General features: G+C 45.4%; 1 protein-coding gene across 5 annotated transcripts in view; it reads left to right on the top strand.

The window, feature by feature from the left end:
* Positions 1–19,170, top strand: part of Bicc1 (BicC family RNA binding protein 1) — a 225,194-nt gene extending 206,024 nt beyond the window's left edge. For 4 of the 5 annotated variants that reach the window (XM_021173984.3, XM_029482953.2, XM_085842873.1 and 1 more), the window contains 6 exons: positions 1,022–1,061; positions 1,424–1,578; positions 6,832–6,988; positions 9,990–10,150; positions 11,525–11,624; positions 16,653–19,170. In XM_021173984.3, the coding sequence (XP_021029643.1) occupies positions 1,022–1,061; positions 1,424–1,578; positions 6,832–6,988; positions 9,990–10,150; positions 11,525–11,624; positions 16,653–16,786 (747 nt within the window). In that variant the 3' untranslated portion in view covers positions 16,787–19,170. Of the gene's footprint in view, positions 1–1,021; positions 1,062–1,423; positions 1,579–6,831; positions 6,989–9,989; positions 10,151–11,524; positions 11,625–14,272; positions 14,353–16,652 lie in introns of all 5 variants that reach the window. The other variant, XM_029482954.2, reaches the window with a different exon arrangement.
* Positions 19,171–19,909: the final 739 nt, after the last annotated feature.

Genomic DNA, 19,909 nt, shown 5'->3' with positions numbered 1-19,909 from the left:
GAAACATTGTATCCTTCACAGAGCTCAGCACAGTCTTTAAGTAGTAGATCCTCTGTGTTTTCCTTCACCTTGCCCCTAAGAATTAAACTTGATTTTTAACTTCCAGTTCAATTTTAAGTTGTCCACCCCCCAATGTCATAAAATAGTGTCATCTAAAAACCAGGCTCTCGGAGGTACCACCATATTTATAATGCTACCGTGTGTGCTGGGCCGCTGCTGTTTATCATCTGGCCCAAGGTTATTCTTAGCTCTTTGCACCCTCTTCCGTGTTCCATTCCAGACTATGATAACCTGGGAACCTTATATATGCTAGTACAGACTTCTGGGAGACGAGCCAAAGAGCTCTTGCCAGTAGGTTCTTGATCTTCCTGGTAGGTCTTTAAATCAAGTCTTATCTGTTCTCTAGACTGGGGAGGTGGGAATGGGTTAGCATCTGGGATGTAACCATGCTGGCATAGCTTGCTTCAGAAAGGCCTGTCGTCCTGGTTTCTTCCTAGTTAGCTGTTTAATGTTCTTAGCATGGACCTGTGGTCCTTTGGTCTGTGCAGTACCAGGGTATATAGGTTTAATCTTACGCCATCATTAACTTCCTGTGTGATATTAGTATCATCCCAGTAACCATCTTGCTTACCTATGTAAAGAAGGATACTGAGACAGAGGGAGAGACAACCGTTGCTTGCGGCCATTTTGTGACATATTCCTTTGATGCTTGTGCAACTATTAGGCTCTTCATGTTTGCAAACAGTAGTCCTGATGTGGAAGATACTCTTAATAAATGAGAATTTACTTTAATTATGTAGGGAAATTCCCTACTCTCACCACTGATGTCAAGTTAGACAAAAGTAGATTATTTCAGTTGGTTTTGAAGGAGTGTTTAAGTTCATCACACTTGTGTTGTATGTTTGTGGTCCCATGATGCAGAGCTTAGCTGATAGGTCAAGCAGAGTCAGGAATTATTGGTAGGATGCTCTGGAAAATGGTGACAAAGCCATTATTCATTCTCTCTGTGTTTCTTTTTCAGGCATTTGATTATGAGCAGAAGAAACTATTAGCCACCAAAGGTAAGTGACCAAGCAGTGTTTCCTACCCAGTATTTCAGTACCCCTTCATTTTAAAGTTCTCCAAGTGTTTTGAAAAAAAAAAAAAACAAAAAACGGGTGTTTATAACAAGAAACCCAAAACATTTGAGTTCATGATGCATGGATTCTGCCGAAGTAAAATGTATCTTGTGAGATACATGAGCCTAATTAAGGAATCCTGCAGGCCTTTCCACATTTATTTTTCATTGGATAAAATGTTTTATTCTTAGGCATTTCATGTTAAGGAATAATATTAAGCTGTAACTTTTTCATAGATTGAAGAAACCTTGTTCCCCCTCAGAATTACATTAAACACACACCTGCTTTCTATTCTGTTTTCCAAGCCATGTTAAAGAAGCCAGTGGTGACTGAGATCAGAACACCTACGAATACGTGGAGTGGCCTGGGATTCTCAAAGTCCATGCCGGCAGAAACCATTAAGGAATTGAGAAGAGCCAACCACGTATCCTATAAGCCCACGATGACCACTGCCTATGAGGTACATCTTTTCCCAGAACAGCTAGCTTCATCCTGTCCCTGGCTCTTTATGGTCATAGGGATAGACTGGCTTGGCTCCCTCTCTATTTTCGTGAACTCGTCTAAAAATGGATGTACTCTTACACTGTAGACTTTTCTCTCCCTTCCAAGTTGTTAATCTATATTTTCGATGGACATTTAAATTTGGGAGTAAGTTTTTGTTGGATGGAGGGTATCCTACATGATAAAGTGGGGTTAAGATCAAGCAAAGAGCAGCTGCAGTGTTTCATAAAAGCTCACAAAGAGTCCTTTTGTCCCAGAGTATCACTATCAAGCCACCAGAGGGGAAAAGGCAAGTATTCAATAAAAACAGATTTTCAAATCTGAGTTAACTTCAGTATGTTAAGATATGCCAGGAGCTCGGCAGGAAGCATCTCAAGCAGTGGTTCCAACATTCTTATGTTTCCCAGATGTTGGCTGCACAGCTCCACGGCGAGGTTGCAATCTGGCATTCTTTCGGGGGAAGGTCCCCCAAACTCCATCCTCCTGGCCAGGCTTCACGTGACTCTGAGCAGACCCTGTCCTTCTGAGAATGTCAGACTTTGGCCTTGAGGAGTGGGGGTCTGGCCAACTTGCACACAGACAAGCTGGGAGATTGTAGGCCGTGGGTGGGTAAGAATGATTAAACAGCACCATCAGTCTCTGTCAGCCCCGCTGGCTTCCAGTGTGCTGGCTGTGGGCTTCAGAATTGTTACTCTAATAGTAGCATTTGGAGATGGAGTTCCTTTCTCCACTGACTTCTTTGTAGTAAGATTGTTGCGGCATACAGGGCAAAAGCAAATACTTTGACTTTTTTTTTCTTTCTCTCTTTCTTGAGCAAGAGAAGAAGAAAGCATTATTGAATAGTCCCCTGCCCGTCCCCTGGGGAATTCCATTGTGGGGGGGGGGGCGGGTTACAGTAGCCACCAGGCAGGCAGGCTCTATTTAAGATCTTCAGAAGCAGGGATATGGGGACCATTATGCCTGCACTTTGGGGCTGTAGGTGTCCGCTCCCCCTCACGATACTAGGGCTCTGAGAGGAAATAGCATCCTCTTTTGTTAGCAGAAGAATTAAGGTAACAATGAGACTTGGCCCACACCCTGCAGTCAGTAGTCCAGTAGTCCGCCTCCCTTGCCTCTACTTGCCGCAGAGTAGAGTGTGGGGTTGTCAACCCCCATGCTGTAGGTTCTGAAATGAGACATTTGACTTTAGAAATGCCCTTCACTTCCCCACTCGGAGCCTGACAATAGCAGGTTGGGAATTATGCACAACAACAGAGGTCAGGGGTAGAACTTGTAGTGACTGATAAAATTTCACCTGTTGTGTATATAGATTTTGTGAGGCTCCGTGATTCTCATCAGCTTGCGTTTACTTTGGGGTTGCGTTGTCGGGTACCTAGTCATAGTAGGAAGCTGCCATGGGTTCTACTGGAGAACTGTGTCGATAGGAAAAGCCAGGCTTCTGAGGGAAGAGATTGTCTTCCTCGCTGGAGGAAGGGAATAGCCATTCAAGTTGTTCGTGCTTTTTGTGTCCAACGTGACAGTTTCAGGGTGTTTCGTGGGCACTGAAGAGATCAGTGGTAGTGACCTTGCCCTTGATTCGCTTACTACTTCTGTGCTTTATGTGGTGTGTGTTCATGGATAATTTCGTGCAGTCCCCACAAACTTCTAGTTCAAAAAGACGCTCCCAGAGTGGGTGTGTCTTCATCAAGACATAGGCCAGTAAATGTGAGAGAAAGACTTGACCTCGTTTCACAGAACGGACTAGAGCATCTCCTTAATGAGCAAACTCCAGGAGTGCACGGGGAAAGATGAACTGAGGTAGAGCCATGTGACATGGATCTCTCTCTGTTTCTGTTCTTTCTCTCTCTCTCTCTCTCTCTCTCTCTCTCTCTCTCTCTCTCTCACACACACACACACACACACACACACACAAACTGATACATAATTTTTAATCACTTGGAAGAAGAACCTTTTTGTCAAGTTCTCCAAGATCTCATGTGGTCACAGGGACAGCCTGGCTTGGATGTGTTTTGGATATGAGCTACAGTTGATGCCAATGATCCAAGGAAACACTGCCATAAGGAGTGTTTAGTGCTGAAACACTAATGATGTTTTTGGACAACACAAACAAGGGACCTTGAAATGTTCTTCACTCTTGCACTTACCCAGGGTCAGACAGATGACTTTCTGGGGGTGGAAATGTACAGGGCCACTGTCTAGTAGCCAAACTTCTCCTGTGTCTTTGTTGTTGTTTTGACTGACTTGGGCTAGCCTACTCTACTTCCCTGGCTGATGTCAGTCAGTCCAATTGTGCAGGCAGTGACAGTGAGACACAGAGAAGCCCCACGGCATCTGCTTCTTTCCATTGCCTCTCTGAAAGCCAAGAGAGGTAGACACTGGATTTCCTTAGGAGTGATGCTCTGGACTTGCTTCAGTGCCAGGTCTTTCTTCATAGAGAGAGAGGACCCCCATGCAACATTACTGAGTCATCTGTGGCAGCAGTTCCACAAGCTTCTGCTTTTCTCTCCTAGCTCAAAAGGATTAAAAACAGGAAAGATTCAGGCTGGCTTCCATGGATGAAGGCTGTGGGGAAAGATCTAAGAAACAATAGAGGGCAGTTCCTATTGGGAGAATGAGAGAGTGAGGGGGAAGGGATGGAGGAGAGAGGGAGGGATGAGTGGGTGTGTGGGTGATAGGTGGATGGGTAGATGGATGGATGGATAGACAAGAGATGGATGGATAGAGAGATGGGGAGAGATAAACGGATGGATGGATGGATAGATAGGCTAGATTATAGATAGATAGATAGATAGATAGATAGATAGATAGATAGATAGATAGGAGGTGGGGAGATATAGATGGATAGATAGGTAGATAGGATAGATACAGTATACAGATGTCTGCCATGTTTAAATTGTAGAGTGACTAGAACCACCCTCGCCTTCTTTATTTTTTACTCTTATTATAAAAAAAAAAAGCAAAGAGAACATGGATGGTAGCATGTGAGCTGCAACAGCCTTGGCTGCTGCTGTCCCAGTGGCCTAAAGCTACCTAGCCCACTGTGTGCCACGTGCCTCAGCTCCATACTGCAGGAAGCTTGCTTGGTGTAAGAATTAGATACTTTGAGTTCTGGGCTCTGAACTATTGAAAAGCTGGGGTTGAGCAATTCTTCAAGTTTTCACACAGCTAAGTAATTACCCCGTCCTCCCTAAAAGTTCTTTAGATGAGAGGCAGGCACTTTCCACCTTTCCTTTTCCCTGCCTGCTTGGTGTTATTAGTGGATCATCAAAAAAACAAACAAGGTAGCTTTGAACTGAGCCTCAAAGGCATTTGGGATTTTTCCCATTTTCCTTCTGCCCCGTCTACCTCTCAGAAGCGCAGGGGTCACATATTCTCCAAAGCAAACCAAAGTATGAGTTGGGAACCACGAGTGGTTTTCAACTTCCCCAAGACTAAGTAAGGAAGACAGGTCTGATAATGTTTCCTCTCACAAAGCTCAGTGTGCACGTGAACCGCCCAGTGGATATTTTAGATCTGCTACTGGAAGAGCAGGGGCCACCATCTTTGGAAATCATTTGACTTGGATCTGTCTGCCAGGCGAGTGGTGAAGGACACTCAGATGTCAAGCTATAGGATGCTAGCCGCTCCTCAGGGCTGCAGCCTTTGCCAGAATTCAGTGGATGTTGGCCCTTGCTACTCTGGATTTATCTTGGTTTAGGATATGAAAGATATTTTCACTGTAAGATCTAGGGATTTTTTTTTCCCTATCTTTAGAAACCATAATTTCCCTGTAGGGTTGATTTAAACCAGCAAAAGTATCCTCACTGATGCAGGAAAGGGAATCTTTGAGTGTGACTCAGCATCCCTGAGACCATCCTGTGGGGCACCACGAGACACACGTGAGTGTGCAGCTTTAGACAGTATTGCCTTCTGGTAGGAGAGAAACAACAAGAGCAAGGAGGCAGAGGGCAGTCAGAGTCCTAGTCCTGCCATGGAGGCTGCTCGAACCTTAGGAACAGATGACAGCATGCTGGGAAATGTAGGTGACAAAATAGGGCCGATCTCACAGGATCTTGGGAAAGAGCATCGAGTCCAAGGATAACTGGCTTGGCTGTTCTAACATCAGAACTCACTGGAGAGGTCTCAGAGCAGAAGGCTCTGGGGCATCTGAGATGAGGTTCCATCAAGGCCAACCCATGCTCACAGTCGAAGAAGCACCTCTGCCTCTAGTTAAGTATAGCAGAAGTTCAAGAATGTACATGGAAGCATAGATTGTTTCTGATTTGGTGCTTAAAAATACTAGCTGTCGTGGTTTGAATATGCCTGGTCCAGGGGGTGGCACTATTTGGAGGTATAGCCTTGTTGGAGTAGGTGTGTCACTATGGGTGTGGGCTTTAAGGCCCTCCCCCCCAATCCTAGCTGCCTGGAAGTCAGTCTCCTCATTGCAGCCTTCAGATGATGATGTAGAACTCTCAGCTCTGCCTGCACCATGCCTGCCTAGACGCTGTCATGCTTGAGGATAATGGACTGAACCTCTGCACCTGTAAGCCAGCCCCAATGAAATGTTGTTCTTGTAAGAGTTGCCTTGGTCATGGTGTCTGCTCACAGCAGTAAAACCCTAAGACATTAGCCTTGTTTTATGTGCTGGATTACAGAGGGAGGCAGTAAGACTAGCAATGTGAAGAGATACCATGACCAAGGCAATTCATAAAGGACACCATTTAATTGGAGCTGTCTTACTAGTTCTGAGGTTCAGTCCATTATCATCATGGCAGGAAGCGTGGCATCATCCAGGCAGGCCTGGCACTGAAGAAGGAGCTGAGAATTCTACATCTTGTTCTGAAGGCAAACAGAAGAAGACTGGTTTCCAGGCAGCTAGGAGGAAGGTTTCTCAAAGCCCACCCCTACAGTGACACACTTCTTCCAACAAGGCCACACTCCCTGGGCCAAGCATATTCAAACCACCACACTCAACCATGACAGTTTGAAACTATAAGAAGGATTCTTTTCACTGGGGACTCTGTGGGCATCTGCATAGTCAGGTCCCGTTGGTGAGGACCTTACACTGTATATGTTTGTCTTTGATATCTTCCTGAGAATGGGTGTGCCCCAGTTGCTGGCAAAAAAAGACATTGTGTTGGCATCGTCTGCATTTATTTTATCCATTTCTCCCTCCCACTCTGGGACGTCCACTTTGTTGAACTCTTCCTTCCCTGGCTTGGACTCTTTCCAGGGCTCCTCATTGTCCCTCTCAAGGTCCAGCAGTCGTGAGCACCTGGCAAGTGGAAGCGAGTCAGACAACTGGAGAGACCGGAATGGAATAGGCCCCATGGGTCACAATGAATTCTCAGCACCAATCGGCAGCCCCAAGCGCAAGCAGAACAAATCAAGTGAGCCCGATTTCCGGTTACGCTTTCAGGCATCGGCCTAGACGCCTTTCCTGAGGGGGCCAGGTGTAGGCAGCTCACTCCCGAGGTGTGAAGGGCTTGGTGAGAGTCATGTGTGTGCAGCGTCTTTCCAAAGACTTCCTGATTCCTCCCTGTCAAGGGCGCTCAGTTCCCTCCTCTCAGTGGGTTTTGTACTGGCATATACTCTAACACGCGCCATCCCCAAATGCCATCATTTACTGACCGACCTACCCTGTAGGATTTGAGATCTGTGAGTCTGTGATACCTAGGAATGCTTACTGAGTACCATGCACCAGGCCGCGCCTCACATTTAGCAGGAACACATTCTGTAGACATCTGTGGAGATAATCATGCAAGCCTTTGCACACTCATACGCCTCCACCTGTGAAAGTGCTTGAGTAAAGTATGATCAAAGTAGCACATTGGACAACTGAAGGAAAGCTCACTATTAAAGGTGAAAATTGGGCTCTTAAATTTTAAATTTTGGAATGTTGTACATGAGTACTGTAGCTACACCATTTTCTCCCCTCCCTCCCATGACTTCCTCTCTCAGTAGCCATGGGTTGGTTTCCTGTAGCTCTTCAGCTATGGGGTGATATCTTATGGGATTTCCCCAGTGAACATTGGCCTATCAGCTGGTTTTGTCATTATGCAGATCTTGTTTGGACAAGATGGCTTAGCATAAACAGAAAAAAATCACTCCAAATCACGGGCATTCTGCCCAAGCAGATATGGCTGAGACGGAGTGGGGTTGTTTTAATCTGTAAAGGCATCCACCCTTCTAGGTGGTAGAAATGGGTAACCAGACAAAAGATGGCACGATGACCATGAAGTGTGTTGATAATGCCTTCTTATTCTGGGTTCTTGGCAAATTGGGAATTCTAAAAAATGTAGCATGAGATATCTGAAGGAATCACAGCTGAGTGCAGTGGGCCTCATAGCCCTCGAAGTTGTAGTTAATCAGGGTGGCTGGATTGTCAGGTGTATCCAAGTTGAAGATGGGTCCTGATCTTTACCAAGTCCAAATCAGAAAGAGAGGTCAGTCAGGCCAAGTCTCCCCACTGAACCATTTGTAGCTGGAGACTCCATCAGCTACTGTCTGATTCTCTAATGACCTACAGTGCAGTCAGCTCAGAGGCGGGCTGCTATTCCACACAGGGCTTGGGATGGGGGTGGGTATTTGCCTTGTAGCCCAGTGTAGGATGGCTTTGAGTTTCTCCTTTCCTTCTGCTAACATTAGATACTTACACTGATGGTACTAAGTTGTTGAATTAAAAGTTAGGTTTAAGATGAGTTTGTGACAAAAACAAAACAAAACAAAAAAGGGGGATGGGGATGGGGGATAATGGGGCTCAGTTGTCTTGCTTTCCCCAGGAAACTGTAAAAGTATGAGTCGGGTTTAAAAAGAAAGCAGAGGAACTGTCAACAGCTAACACGGACGTACTGGACATACCGACGATCCACACACACAGTGATGGGCCATCATAAATAGTTCCCACTGGGGTCTCTATTTTCAAATCTGTTTACATTTTTAAGGATATGTTTTACTCAGCCCAGATCTACAGTATAGGTAATACTTTAATGCTCACAAAGGGCATGGGCGTGGCCACTTCTTCTTTATGCCCTGGGTCTTAGCCTCAAAGTCTCTTCCTTCTTAGCAGTCTTCTCTTTATACCACTTGCTCAAGTGTACATTTTGGTAGCACCCCCTTTGCTCTCCCGGAAGGTAAGTTCATCACTTGGACACAATTTACACTATCACTCTGCTGTCAGCTCGTACACACTCAAGGGCAGTGGCCGCTGAGGGGCTCCGAGGACATGGCTTTGTAGCACCCTTGAAGTACCCTTTGGTGGTGGTGGTGGGTGCTTCTGCCTTCCTTTCCAATGATGGCCCAAGGATCTTATTTTAGGTCCCTTCATATTTCTCCCCTAAGAAAACACTTGTTTTCAAAAGGAAAAGAAATGTTAGTGAATGACTGGCCTTTGGGATGTTGCAGAGAGCTGCTCGGTTTGCATGGGGGAACGGGAGGGTGTGATTGGTGACTACACCGATCACATACAAAGCAGACTCTGAGGTTTTCCTGCTACAGAGCCTCGGAGTGGCCTGCATGGACCTGCCTGGCCTGGAGGAACATCCTGTCTCTCTGTCTGTCTCTGTTTCTGTCTCTCTGTCTCTGTCTCTGTCTCTCTCTCTCTCTCTCTCAGAATCCCTCTTAGGGGCACATCCTTGCTGTGAGAGGATTTGGATCCTCACCAAGATAGGCAGTAGACCAGCATAGCCTCACACCTATGCTAAGACTCTCTGGAGTAGTGTGCTTGGGTGTCTGGTATGGTTCTGTGGTACTTCCCCTGGCCCAGGCTGTCAGTGTACTGCTCTGTTAGCAGTCTTCCTCAGAAACACATTTGCTGAGTCATAAATGAAACCCAGGCACCTCAGCCTCGCTGTTGCAGATGGTACTCACTCGGGAGATGTCCAATTTAATGCCCAGATGCACTCTCCAAGGCAATGGAATGTGTGTGCTGTAGCGGTACACAGTTCCTCTGACTGAAGAGGAGGCACAGGGTGGGGGGTCAGAGAACCACCCTGCTCTCCAAAGGGAGCCTGGACCTGTGGTCACTTCCTGTTCCTTTACCATGTCCCAGAGTTCCCTTCCGGCTCTTCATTTGATTCCCCGTCAAACCTGCTATAAAGAGCAAAGGCTCAGGGAAAAAACACAGCACATGATTATAAAGTGCAGAGACGCCAGTACAGATTTTCTGCCTCGCAAGTGTAACCTCTGAATGGCAGGAGCCTCCCTACAGCAGTAAACAGCAACGTCTCCTTGGTGTACAGCTCAGCCTGTGGTAACAGATTATCTTACCAGGCTCCCCCAGCCTGAGCTCTCGGCTCAGCCGAACGATGAAACCTGAAATGCTTGGTGATGGAGACTTTCAATTAAACCGCCTTCACCCGTGGCCCTGACTGCCTCTCCTTTGCCTTCCAGGAGAGCACTATCTAAGCAGCAGCAACTACATGGACTGCATTTCCTCGCTGATGGGAAGCAATGGCTGTAACCTGAACAGCTGCTTCAAAGGCTCCGACCTCCCCGAGCTTTTCAGCAAGCTGGGCCTGGGCAAATACACAGATGTCTTCCAGCAGCAAGAGGTCGGCCAGATCAAATCTCCCTTCCTGGGCATATTTGTTTGGGTTGTGGGTGTGATTGACCTCCAGGAGGAAGCTGCTCCGTTGACCTGTGGTTGTTCTTTCCTTTGGGCTTTTAGGTCAGGCCTTACTTAGCTTTGTTCGAGGAAAATGTGGTTTCATTTCTTATTTGGTATAGCGTGGTAACACAGAAGTAGAAAAATGGGGTTTACAGAAAAGTACCCCAACCATCCTTCCCCATTTTAACCCAGAGAGTGCACTGGGATATGGATGCAAGGGGATTGGGGTATTTACAGCTCCCCTGAGGTCAGCCTGGAGCCTTATCGTTCACATCTTCAGTCATAAGCAAAATGAACCGCAGCCTGCAGGGCACTTTGTCGCCTGTTGCCAGTGCTGGACGTTAGTAATGGGGCAGATAGGATCTGAATTCACTGCAGTTATCTTTCTAGTCCTGCAGGCTCCCTTCAAAATAAGAGCCCTGCCCTTGAGCTGTTTTCTCTTGTACTTTGTTGCTGAGGGCACAGGACACAGCTGCGCTATTATACAGCAAATCCTATATTATTCTTGAGAGAGTCTGCTGTGTTTGGTGACCCAAGGACTTGATTCTCATGCATGGTCTTATACAACAACGGGAGATATCATCTTGTGTACAGTTTGGTTTCTTCCTTTAACCAAAAGCTAACATTCTTCCCATTGGTAACTTCCTACAATCGAAAGCTGACAAACATTCTGTCCCCTGGACAGATCCATACCCTTCTTCCTCATCAGGTCACAAATGTGGTACAATATCTGTGTTGTTTTGTTTTAAGCACAGCTGCCAAGAGGCTCAGGACTCAGCTTATCTTGGTAGAATCGAGTTGTGCTTTTACTCTGTCTCCTGCTAACAATGATTTTCAGTTCATTCACTCACCGATTTCTTTATTTGCTTTGTTTGTGGGTTGTTGGTTTGTTTTTTGTTTTTGTTTTTGTTTTTTTGAGATGTTATTTGCTGGGTATGAGTGTTTTCCTGGATGTATGTATGTCTGTGTACCATGTGTGTGTAGTACCCTCAGAGGACAGAGCTGGACATCAGCTACCATAGAACTGCAATTACAGACAGTTGTGAGCCACCATGTAGGAGCTGGGAATGTAATCAGGGTCCTTTGGAACCCTGTTACACATCGCTTATGACTGCAACCAGTGCTCTTAACTGCCCAGCCATCTCTCCAGTCCCCACCACCCATTGCCTAATTTTTTGGGCCCTCAGGTTGGTGCCACCACCATTGGTATTAGGAAGTAGATGGAGTTAACGAATTGATATAAAGACGGGTCGACTGCACGATGATAAATAGATGCACACTTAACCGACTGGCTTTAGCTTGTTTCTGTTTTCCACAGATCGATCTTCAGACATTCCTCACCCTCACAGACCAGGATCTGAAGGAGCTGGGAATCACCACCTTTGGTGCCCGAAGGAAAATGCTGCTGGCAATCTCAGGTGAATATATGTTGAATTCATATTTTAAAATCTGAAAAACACTCTGCTAGGGGTCTCAGCACGGGGTGGGGGGGGTGGGGGTTCTGCCCATCAACTACTCAGTCCTCTGATACCACGGTGCACAATATACAGTTGGGGCGTAGTTCCTCCTGTCAACACGTAACTAATGCTGAGAACACCCTCCTACCTAAACAAGGCCCTGCCGGAAAGTCTGCCTTAGTGATACTGTTTCTTCTAATAGAATTCCTCACAAAAGATGTATCAGAACATAAGACAGGGTGAGCAGTTGGATTCTTTTAACCCTTGTGATAAACAAGGTGCTCAGTTTGTGAGTGGTTATTCTTGATTGGATGCCATGTTCAAACACGTATGCCCTTGAATGCCAGGGACATCAGCCTGAGAGGAACCGGGCCCTCATGGTTGCTTCTTGTCTGAACTATCAGACTTAATGCCTTATGATTCTTTTTCAAATGTTTTAGAAGAATTTGAGTCATAGGCAGAAGAGCACTCGTATCAGCTTCCCTAGTCTGCCTTGTGGGCGGGCTGTTGCATATTCATTTAGCAGGTGGTCTGTACGCACTCACCGGGGACCATACCAGTGACGTCAGGGCAGTGCACACGTACGTCAGTGCGCCTCTAAAGTGTTCATAGAGAGGAGAGCAAGAAGTCTTTCCAGCAGTGCTTTTGAATGTCAGGTTCATGTGTGCCCGGCCCTTGAAAAGACAGTGTCACTAAATAAAGGCAGAAGCCCAGCTTTCTTTGCTAGGGGACTGTGACTTTGCAGGCTGGGCCTGTGTGAACAGAACAGTTGCATCCGGCTGGCGAATATCCTTTCTAGGTAGTGTCTGCTAATCAGATTGGAAAATACAATTCAAAAACCTTAGTGATTGGTCATTTCACTTAGCAGCATGACCAGACCCACATGCTCCTAAGAAATCTTTGTCTATGCCTTAGACTCCTCCACAGTAGCGTCTGTGTATATAAGCTTCAGGATTCCACACCTCCCGGCATGGGTGGGAGTGGGGCACCAGCCTGTATTAACAGTATACAGGTAGATATGTAATTCCTGATTAGTCACGAGCTCATCACAATCTGTGAGAGGGGAACAGTGGGTTCAGAGAGGAGGCTTCAGCTCTGTTGGGCCCAGTCCCTGATTCTTGAGTCTGGGCCAGTTTGCAAATCTCTCTTGGTTTTGGCTTGTCGTGAATGTGAACTGTGGTGTGGAGACTGTGTGGCTCACCTTCCATTTCCCAGACCTCTCCTTTCATGAAATCCATCACCAGGCTTGATGAAAACAGAAAGCTAGAGAATCGGTGAATGCTCTTAGCGGGCTGTTCCAAACCCTTATCTGTTCCTTTGGCCGCCTTAGTAATAAGATTGCTTTGTTCACCATGATTACATAGAGCCAGACCATGGAGTCATTATTCTTAAGACTCTCATGTTAGATACACCCACAGTCTTTGGTTGATTTTAAGCGAATCTACCCCAGCCCTTGCCGCAGAGGACAGCTCCCAAACACTTTCACAGGTGGTGTTTGGGGTCTCAGGAAGCTCTCCTCTGGAATATGGCAATGTCCCTCAGTCTAGGTGTGGGAGAATGTGGAGTAAGAGAGATGGGGTTTTGAATCCTCTGTTTTTCTAATTGTCCACTATCTTAGGGTTTCCATTGTTGTGAACAGACACCATGACCAAGGCAACTCTTATAAGGACAACGTGGAATTAGGGCTGACAGGTTCAGAAGAGGTTCAGCCCATTATCATCAAGGCAGGAACATGGCAGCATCCAGGCAGACATGTGGGGCTGGAGGAGCTGAGAGTTCTATATCTTGATCCAAAGGCAGCTCGGAGAAGATTGTCTCCCATGTGGAGGGTCTCAAAGACCACTCCCATAGTGACATATTTCTTCCTACAAGGCCACACCTCCTAGTAGTGCCACCCCCTGGACCAAACATATACAAACCACCACATCCTCTTTAGTGTGTTCTTTGGAGGTCAGTGTGTATGTTTTGGAGACCGCTTCTCCTGATGGGCTCACAAGTTCTCTTGCCTTTAAAAAGGGAATTAGGTGCCAAGGGATGGCTCCACTCATCACGGGGTCTTTGATCTCTCACTTGAGGGCGGTTTGCCTTTACTGTGCTGAATGCATTTGTTGGAACCAAATCGCTTGCTTTGCAAGTCGTAATGTTATCATCAAGATATGCTTCATCGAAAAGATGCCTCTCCCAATTCCGCTTACCTGGCAACAAAGACTCCCGATCACAACCCCCAAGTATTCTACCCCAGATGGATGTAGGATGGCTGGGCAGCCCAGAGTCTTGCTTGTCTTCTGGTTAGATGATTCGCACAAGACTCCTTTGGAGAACTGTGCAGATTGTTAAATTTGTCCTGGGAGTTGTTCTTCTGGTACAAGGTTTTATCTTGGGGCAGAAAGTCTGCCATTTTAAAACCATAGGAAATGAACCTGAGATGTAGAGAGGCATCCAAGTATAGATCTGATTTTTTTTTCTTTTAAATCAGAAGATTCTGAGACTAGTTTAGTAACTGGTTAGCTAGCTGGACAGACTCAGTGAGAGGCACATTAGCATCCTGTTGACAAAGCCTCCCGCCACAGCGTCAGGTAGATCTAACATCTCCCGACCTATTCTTTTAGTTTGTGACTCTGTTCAGATCCGCAACAAGATCCTGAGAGCTGCCAGGATTCTGTGAACCTTGGAATTTCAAAGAAAAAAGGTTGGTATTTTCCAAAAAACAAACAAACAAACAAACAAACAAACTATCCCCTCAGGGTTTCTGAGACAAAAGAAGCGACTAGAGAGAGGAGCTCTCGTTTTTTAATCTTAAAAATGACTAAGACCCTAAAATATCATCAGTAGGACTTGACCTGACAACCTGTTTCAGGCAGGTTTGTTCCTTTTTTGTTTTGTTTTCTGAGCCTCACATGGGTTTACACTTTTAGAAACTATACCTTTGTGAATGACCTGTTATCCATCCCCCTAATGATCGTTGTAATCTTTCAGATGGCTGGCTGATGGGACCTTTAAAAAACAACTGAAAATTGCTTCATCGCTCCCCACTGTTTTATGTGCCCCTGGCACATACTCCTCTGCTGGGGAAGAATGTCCGCCCCCTTTCCTTACTTTTTCTTCTCTGTAATATGGGAACAAACCCCTGAGTTCCTCACTTATCCCTGTGAGGAAAATGGAGACCAAAGATGTTGGTCTTCTCTTAGTTTGCCTTGAAGCCCACTTGGTCCCATCTTGAATCTGACTTTTGAAGTTCTGTGTTTGTGGGCCTTAAACTACAAACCATTCAGCTTCTTAGAAGGAGTGCCATATTCTGTAGCGACATGGAAACAAGAGCCACGTCACGTATGCCAGTGTGTGCCCTGTTCGTAGCGCTGCCTTACCTCCTCACAGATTTCAAACGATTATAATTCATGGATGGACTGGGTCTACAGCAGTACAAACTCAGGCTCTGTCACTGGTCACACGTAAGTGGTGATGTCTCTGGGGACATTTCCCACTACCATTGGGGGTCCTAGTTATCTATGGTCATGAAACGTAGTGTTCGCTGGACCCTTGCATCAGGCAGGTTGGAACTCAGCTCTGCACTGCATTGGTGTGCCAGCAAAGGACATCAACTTTTGAAAAACCAGTTTTCTTATCTATGTAGTAGAGAATGCTGGTGTTATCTACCCTTTAGGGAAAATTTTATCAAAATGAAGGAATTCTAAGGTTATCTGTCATCACTTCTAAAGCAACAATATTATCTTTTCTCTAAGAACAAGTGTGTTAACAAAGAGAGGTATCTCCAAGGTTGACTTGACCCTTACAGTACAGACATTTACATTCTGAAAACAGTCAGGGGAACTGTTAGTGTGTGTGGAGTACCTTCCAGTACTCAGCAGACAGAAGTATGGCTGACTGGTGGTCCTTACCCTTCCGACTCATTAGAGACCCAATTGCTCTCTCATCCAAAGACTCCCTGCAGCTCCCATGGCTCACAGTATGACTGCAGAATTCCAAAGATGATGCATATAGAGGGGGTAGTATGAAACAGAGCCCTGTGCAAATATGAGGTGTTGAATCTCCTGCCCAAGTCCACTGAACATAGACAACGTCAAGCAAGTTTTACGCCCTCCTGATTATGGACAGTTGAGCAAATTGGAGAGGTTGATGTTTGCTGCTTATGAGAAATCCTAAGCTCCTGTCTCACAGTTCCCCTGGCATGGCTTCCTATTGTGTTTTCTGGTGACGCCAGGGTCTATCAAATACTGCTTGCAATGGTTAGCTGTGTGCCTTCCTGTTTGGTTCCGTACCGCCATGTGAAAATCATCAGATATGTTTCCTAAGTACTCGGGATCCTTTGACATCAAAGAAGGATTATTTTATTTTTTTCCCCTGACAATTTAGATTTCAGTATTGTTTTTAAGTATTAATTTCCTAAGTGGGTAAGATCTTTACTAAGTTGATGGTTTTTTTGTGCAGAGCTCTCCTTTGTGGCTAACTGGCTGCCATTTGGGAAGCACAGGCTTGGTGCGTTGGTGTGATTGTCGGGTGGTGGCTTAATTCTCTCCTGGGTAGCCTTCTGGCATGGGAGTCCCTCTCCAAGTCTGACTTACTTGCCTTCATGTTTCCTGTGTTTGACATGGAGTGTGTCTGTGTGTGTATGTATGTGTGTAATTTATCATCTCATGTTAAAACTACACATGTGCCTCCATGCCTCTGACATTTTGGCCTGCAATACTGTCTGAGATGGCTAGGGATTTCTGAGCATGACACCTCCCTGAGTTTCACAACCATAACACACACCATTTGCCCTGGTTTCCTAGGTGAGCAGGAAGTGCCTCTCACACAGCAGGCTGTGTGATGTTCAGAGATGCTGTCTAGTAACTAGAATGTCTACCTTCTGCCTCCAATGGGGCTTTCCCCACAAAATCCACTACCCCCCCATCCTCGGAGCTCTGATACGTGCTCTCGTTAGGCAGGGCATCTCTCCACTGACCTTTCTCTCTTTCATTCTTTCCCTAGAGCTAAGTAAAAACCGAAGAAAACTTTTTGAACCACCAAACGCATCATGCACCTCCTTCCTGGAAGGCGGAGCCAGTGGGAGGCTGCCTCGCCAGTATCATTCAGACATTGCCAGCGTCAGTGGCCGCTGGTAGCGGTACCTTCTGGACACGCACCTGCTATCTTGCAAAGGTGGACACGATCTGTGGACAGTTTTCACTGCACTCACCTGTCCTTGGCATTCGGAGTGTCTGGTATCAGGACCAAAGTGTTGAATTCGTACCCGTACTTCATTTCATGGCAAAAAAAAAAAAAAAAAAAGAAAAGAAAAGAAAAGAAAAGTGTCTCATGTTCTCACGTTGCCATAAAAGCACCAAAGGGAGAAATGCTTTTATAAACTGGCAATTGGACAGAATTTGCAAAATGAGGGTAGGGCTTTGTTTCTTTCTATTTACCTATATTACATATGCACTGATTTTTTTTTCATGGTACCTATAATGAAGGAGAATTTTGACATCTGGGATGCCAGAAAACTTAGAAGTTATTTCTGTTGGCTTGAACTGTCTTGGTGTTTGGGGATTTGGAAAAAAAAATAATCAAGGTATAATTTTCTGCTTTAAAATGATGAGTGAGGTCTTCCAGCACTTTACACGGTCTAGTTGCCCCTCCTGTGGAATCTGTCTCTCATCTCTGTGTTTCTGGTATTGGTACACTTTTTCCTGGCTCCATCACATGGTTATTTGAAATGGTACTGGACCTTAATTAGTTCCCATGCAGGATTTTCTGTACTGTTGGGAAATGTGGGCCACTTGGCTCCGGACCAAATTCAGTTCATTTGTGTCAACATCTTAGGAACCCTTGGCCATGACTGCCGTCCACTGACCAGGTACAAAAGACAGACCGAATGGACTTTGCAAAACTAACTCTTCTCAGTTGGCATAGTTAGCTGCTGTCTGTATTGCTAAATTTCAATGGCTGTCTGAAGGCCAGGGGGCTGGTCTTTTAGTAACTGCCACTAAAGGACATTTATTTATATCAAACTTTTATTTTTAGATATTATAAGCATACAGTAGATAACTGATAAGATTGATATTTTCTAGAGATTTATGGTAGAGATCGAGCTGCATTCATAACTGGAGCCTTAGGTTGTCACTTTATTTAAAAAAAAAGACAAGCAACCATTTGACGAGACAGCATTGCTGCCATTATGGAGAGAAGAGGCCCAGCTTCCTTACCCAGTAGCTCCGCCCCCTGTGGGTCATGAGACTTTCCCCAAAGTGCCTTTGTCTGCCTGGAGTCAACTTGGATCCCTTGGAAACATAAAAAGGGTCCAGGGGACAGCTTATCCAAGAGCTAAATTCTGAAGGAGGAGAAAAAGTTAAAAAAAAAAAGGCTTTCTAAATGGCCAGATTTATTGTTACAATCTTATACTGTGAAAGTCCAAGAGATTAGCGAACATTATTTCCTGTCTTTGCAGACCATACAAAGGTTTTCGGTCCAATGAAGAAAACCACTCAAGTGCCTTTCTCTCTTCAGAGCTATATTCTTACCAAATGTACACAGGTTTTTTTTGGGGGGGTGGGAGGGAACTTTTCCCATAGGGCATGTTGTCAGTTACCTTTAGTGATGTGTTTATGTTAATATGTTAAGGCTTTCTGTGTACAATAAACCCCTCCCTCCTGTTCTTGGTAGAGAGGAGTTGGAGGATCATGCACACAGCTGGGTGCCTATGCAAATTCGAGGTACGAAATACTTGCCTAGCGGTTTCTTCCCGAGGCTAACTCTGGTCACTAAAGAACTGAAGGGATTTTTACACAGAGAAAAAAAAAAAAAAAACGGTTTTTGCTTTGAAAAACATCGGCTACCTGGAAGAGTAGACGATGACCACGGACTTGCCACAGCGGTAATAATCTACCTGGCGTCAATCTCAGCTTGACCGCATAAGGATACAGAATTGAATCACTCCCTGTGCAAGCATTGTGTGCTCAGATGACCGCCCGAGGCTCGTCACATATCCGGTTGACCACTTCAGAGGACTATTCGGTTCTCCACTCCACTGAGAGCTCAGTGTGGACTCTGCCATGCATTTATTTGCTAAAGGGAGGAGAGGAACCAAATATTCAATAGTAAGCTGGTTTAGGTTGTGTACGCAGTGCTTCGATTTCATGCCAAAGGGAAACTGTCCACTCCAACTTGATTAAATAGGGAGGCTAAGGAATAATTAAAAACACTGGAAGGTTTTTCTCCCTTTCTCTTGATGCAGCGAAGGGAATATGGCACCAGGGCCTGCAGAGTTGTTGGTGTTCTTTGCCATGCACGGAATATTTGGGTTGTTCGAAGTAATGTTAACTTTTAGCCAACCTGGCTGTTCTCCTGATTGGTCATCTGTAAATATGGAGCAGACCTGGATTGTATGTCGTGGGGAGTCCTTGTCCTTTTTAATCACTTTTTAAAAACCCGTGAGATGGGATCAATATTGAAAGTGGGGATTTTTTTCTAAAGTAATCTTTAAATGAGAAATAAATTTATATAATCCCTTTGTATTGCTTTCTACATGGGATATGTGTCTCTTTTCTTTCTTTAAACTCTTCCCACCTATACTCCATAGTTGTCACTGTTTCCAGCAGAGTGTGAATGTGACCTCAGCAGAGTTGAGTCTCTGTCTCCTCTCCTCTCACCATCAACAGGAAGCTGATGGACTTTATTTCAGCCAGTGAATTTGAGAGTAGTGATTGGTCCTTTTCTCGGTCACTGGCCAGCGGTATATACAGGAAGAGTAACACTGGAGTAGGTTTGATGTTCCTCTTTTGTTCTTTAGTAGAGACTCAGGCGGGACCACGCAAGTGGGTTCCATGCTTACTTGAGCTGAGTCTGACCCTGGTTTCCTTACAAAGACTGTTGATCTGTCCAGTGGATGGGCTATGGTGACATGACCTGAGATTCAAACCAGCCTCGTTCTCAAACTGAGATTGGAACTCGTTACTATGCCTGAGATGTGGCTAAATATTTAAGCAACCCTAGTCTTTGGCACCCTTACAGTCTCAGGAACATCTCCACATGAATTGTGTCAACAATTCTTGGTAATTATCTTGAGAACAAGGGTTCCTTGTATGACTGAAACTTTACAAGTGGCTCAGTGAACAAATTGCCACCCATTCATTTTTTATGCATATAGAATTTCTTATATATGCTATATATGTGGCATCCCATAGTCGGGGCCCAGTAGTGAATGAAACAGAACCCCTTGGGCTGTCAAGATGGCTTACTGGGTAAAAGTG

This window comes from Mus caroli, unplaced genomic scaffold (assembly GCF_978045245.1).
Source record: "Mus caroli unplaced genomic scaffold, Mus_caroli_1 scaffold_9, whole genome shotgun sequence".
NCBI classification, from domain to species: Eukaryota; Metazoa; Chordata; class Mammalia; order Rodentia; family Muridae; genus Mus; species Mus caroli.
The sequence above is the reverse complement of the archived record's forward strand: the minus strand, read 5'-3'. Positions and strand labels throughout refer to the sequence as shown.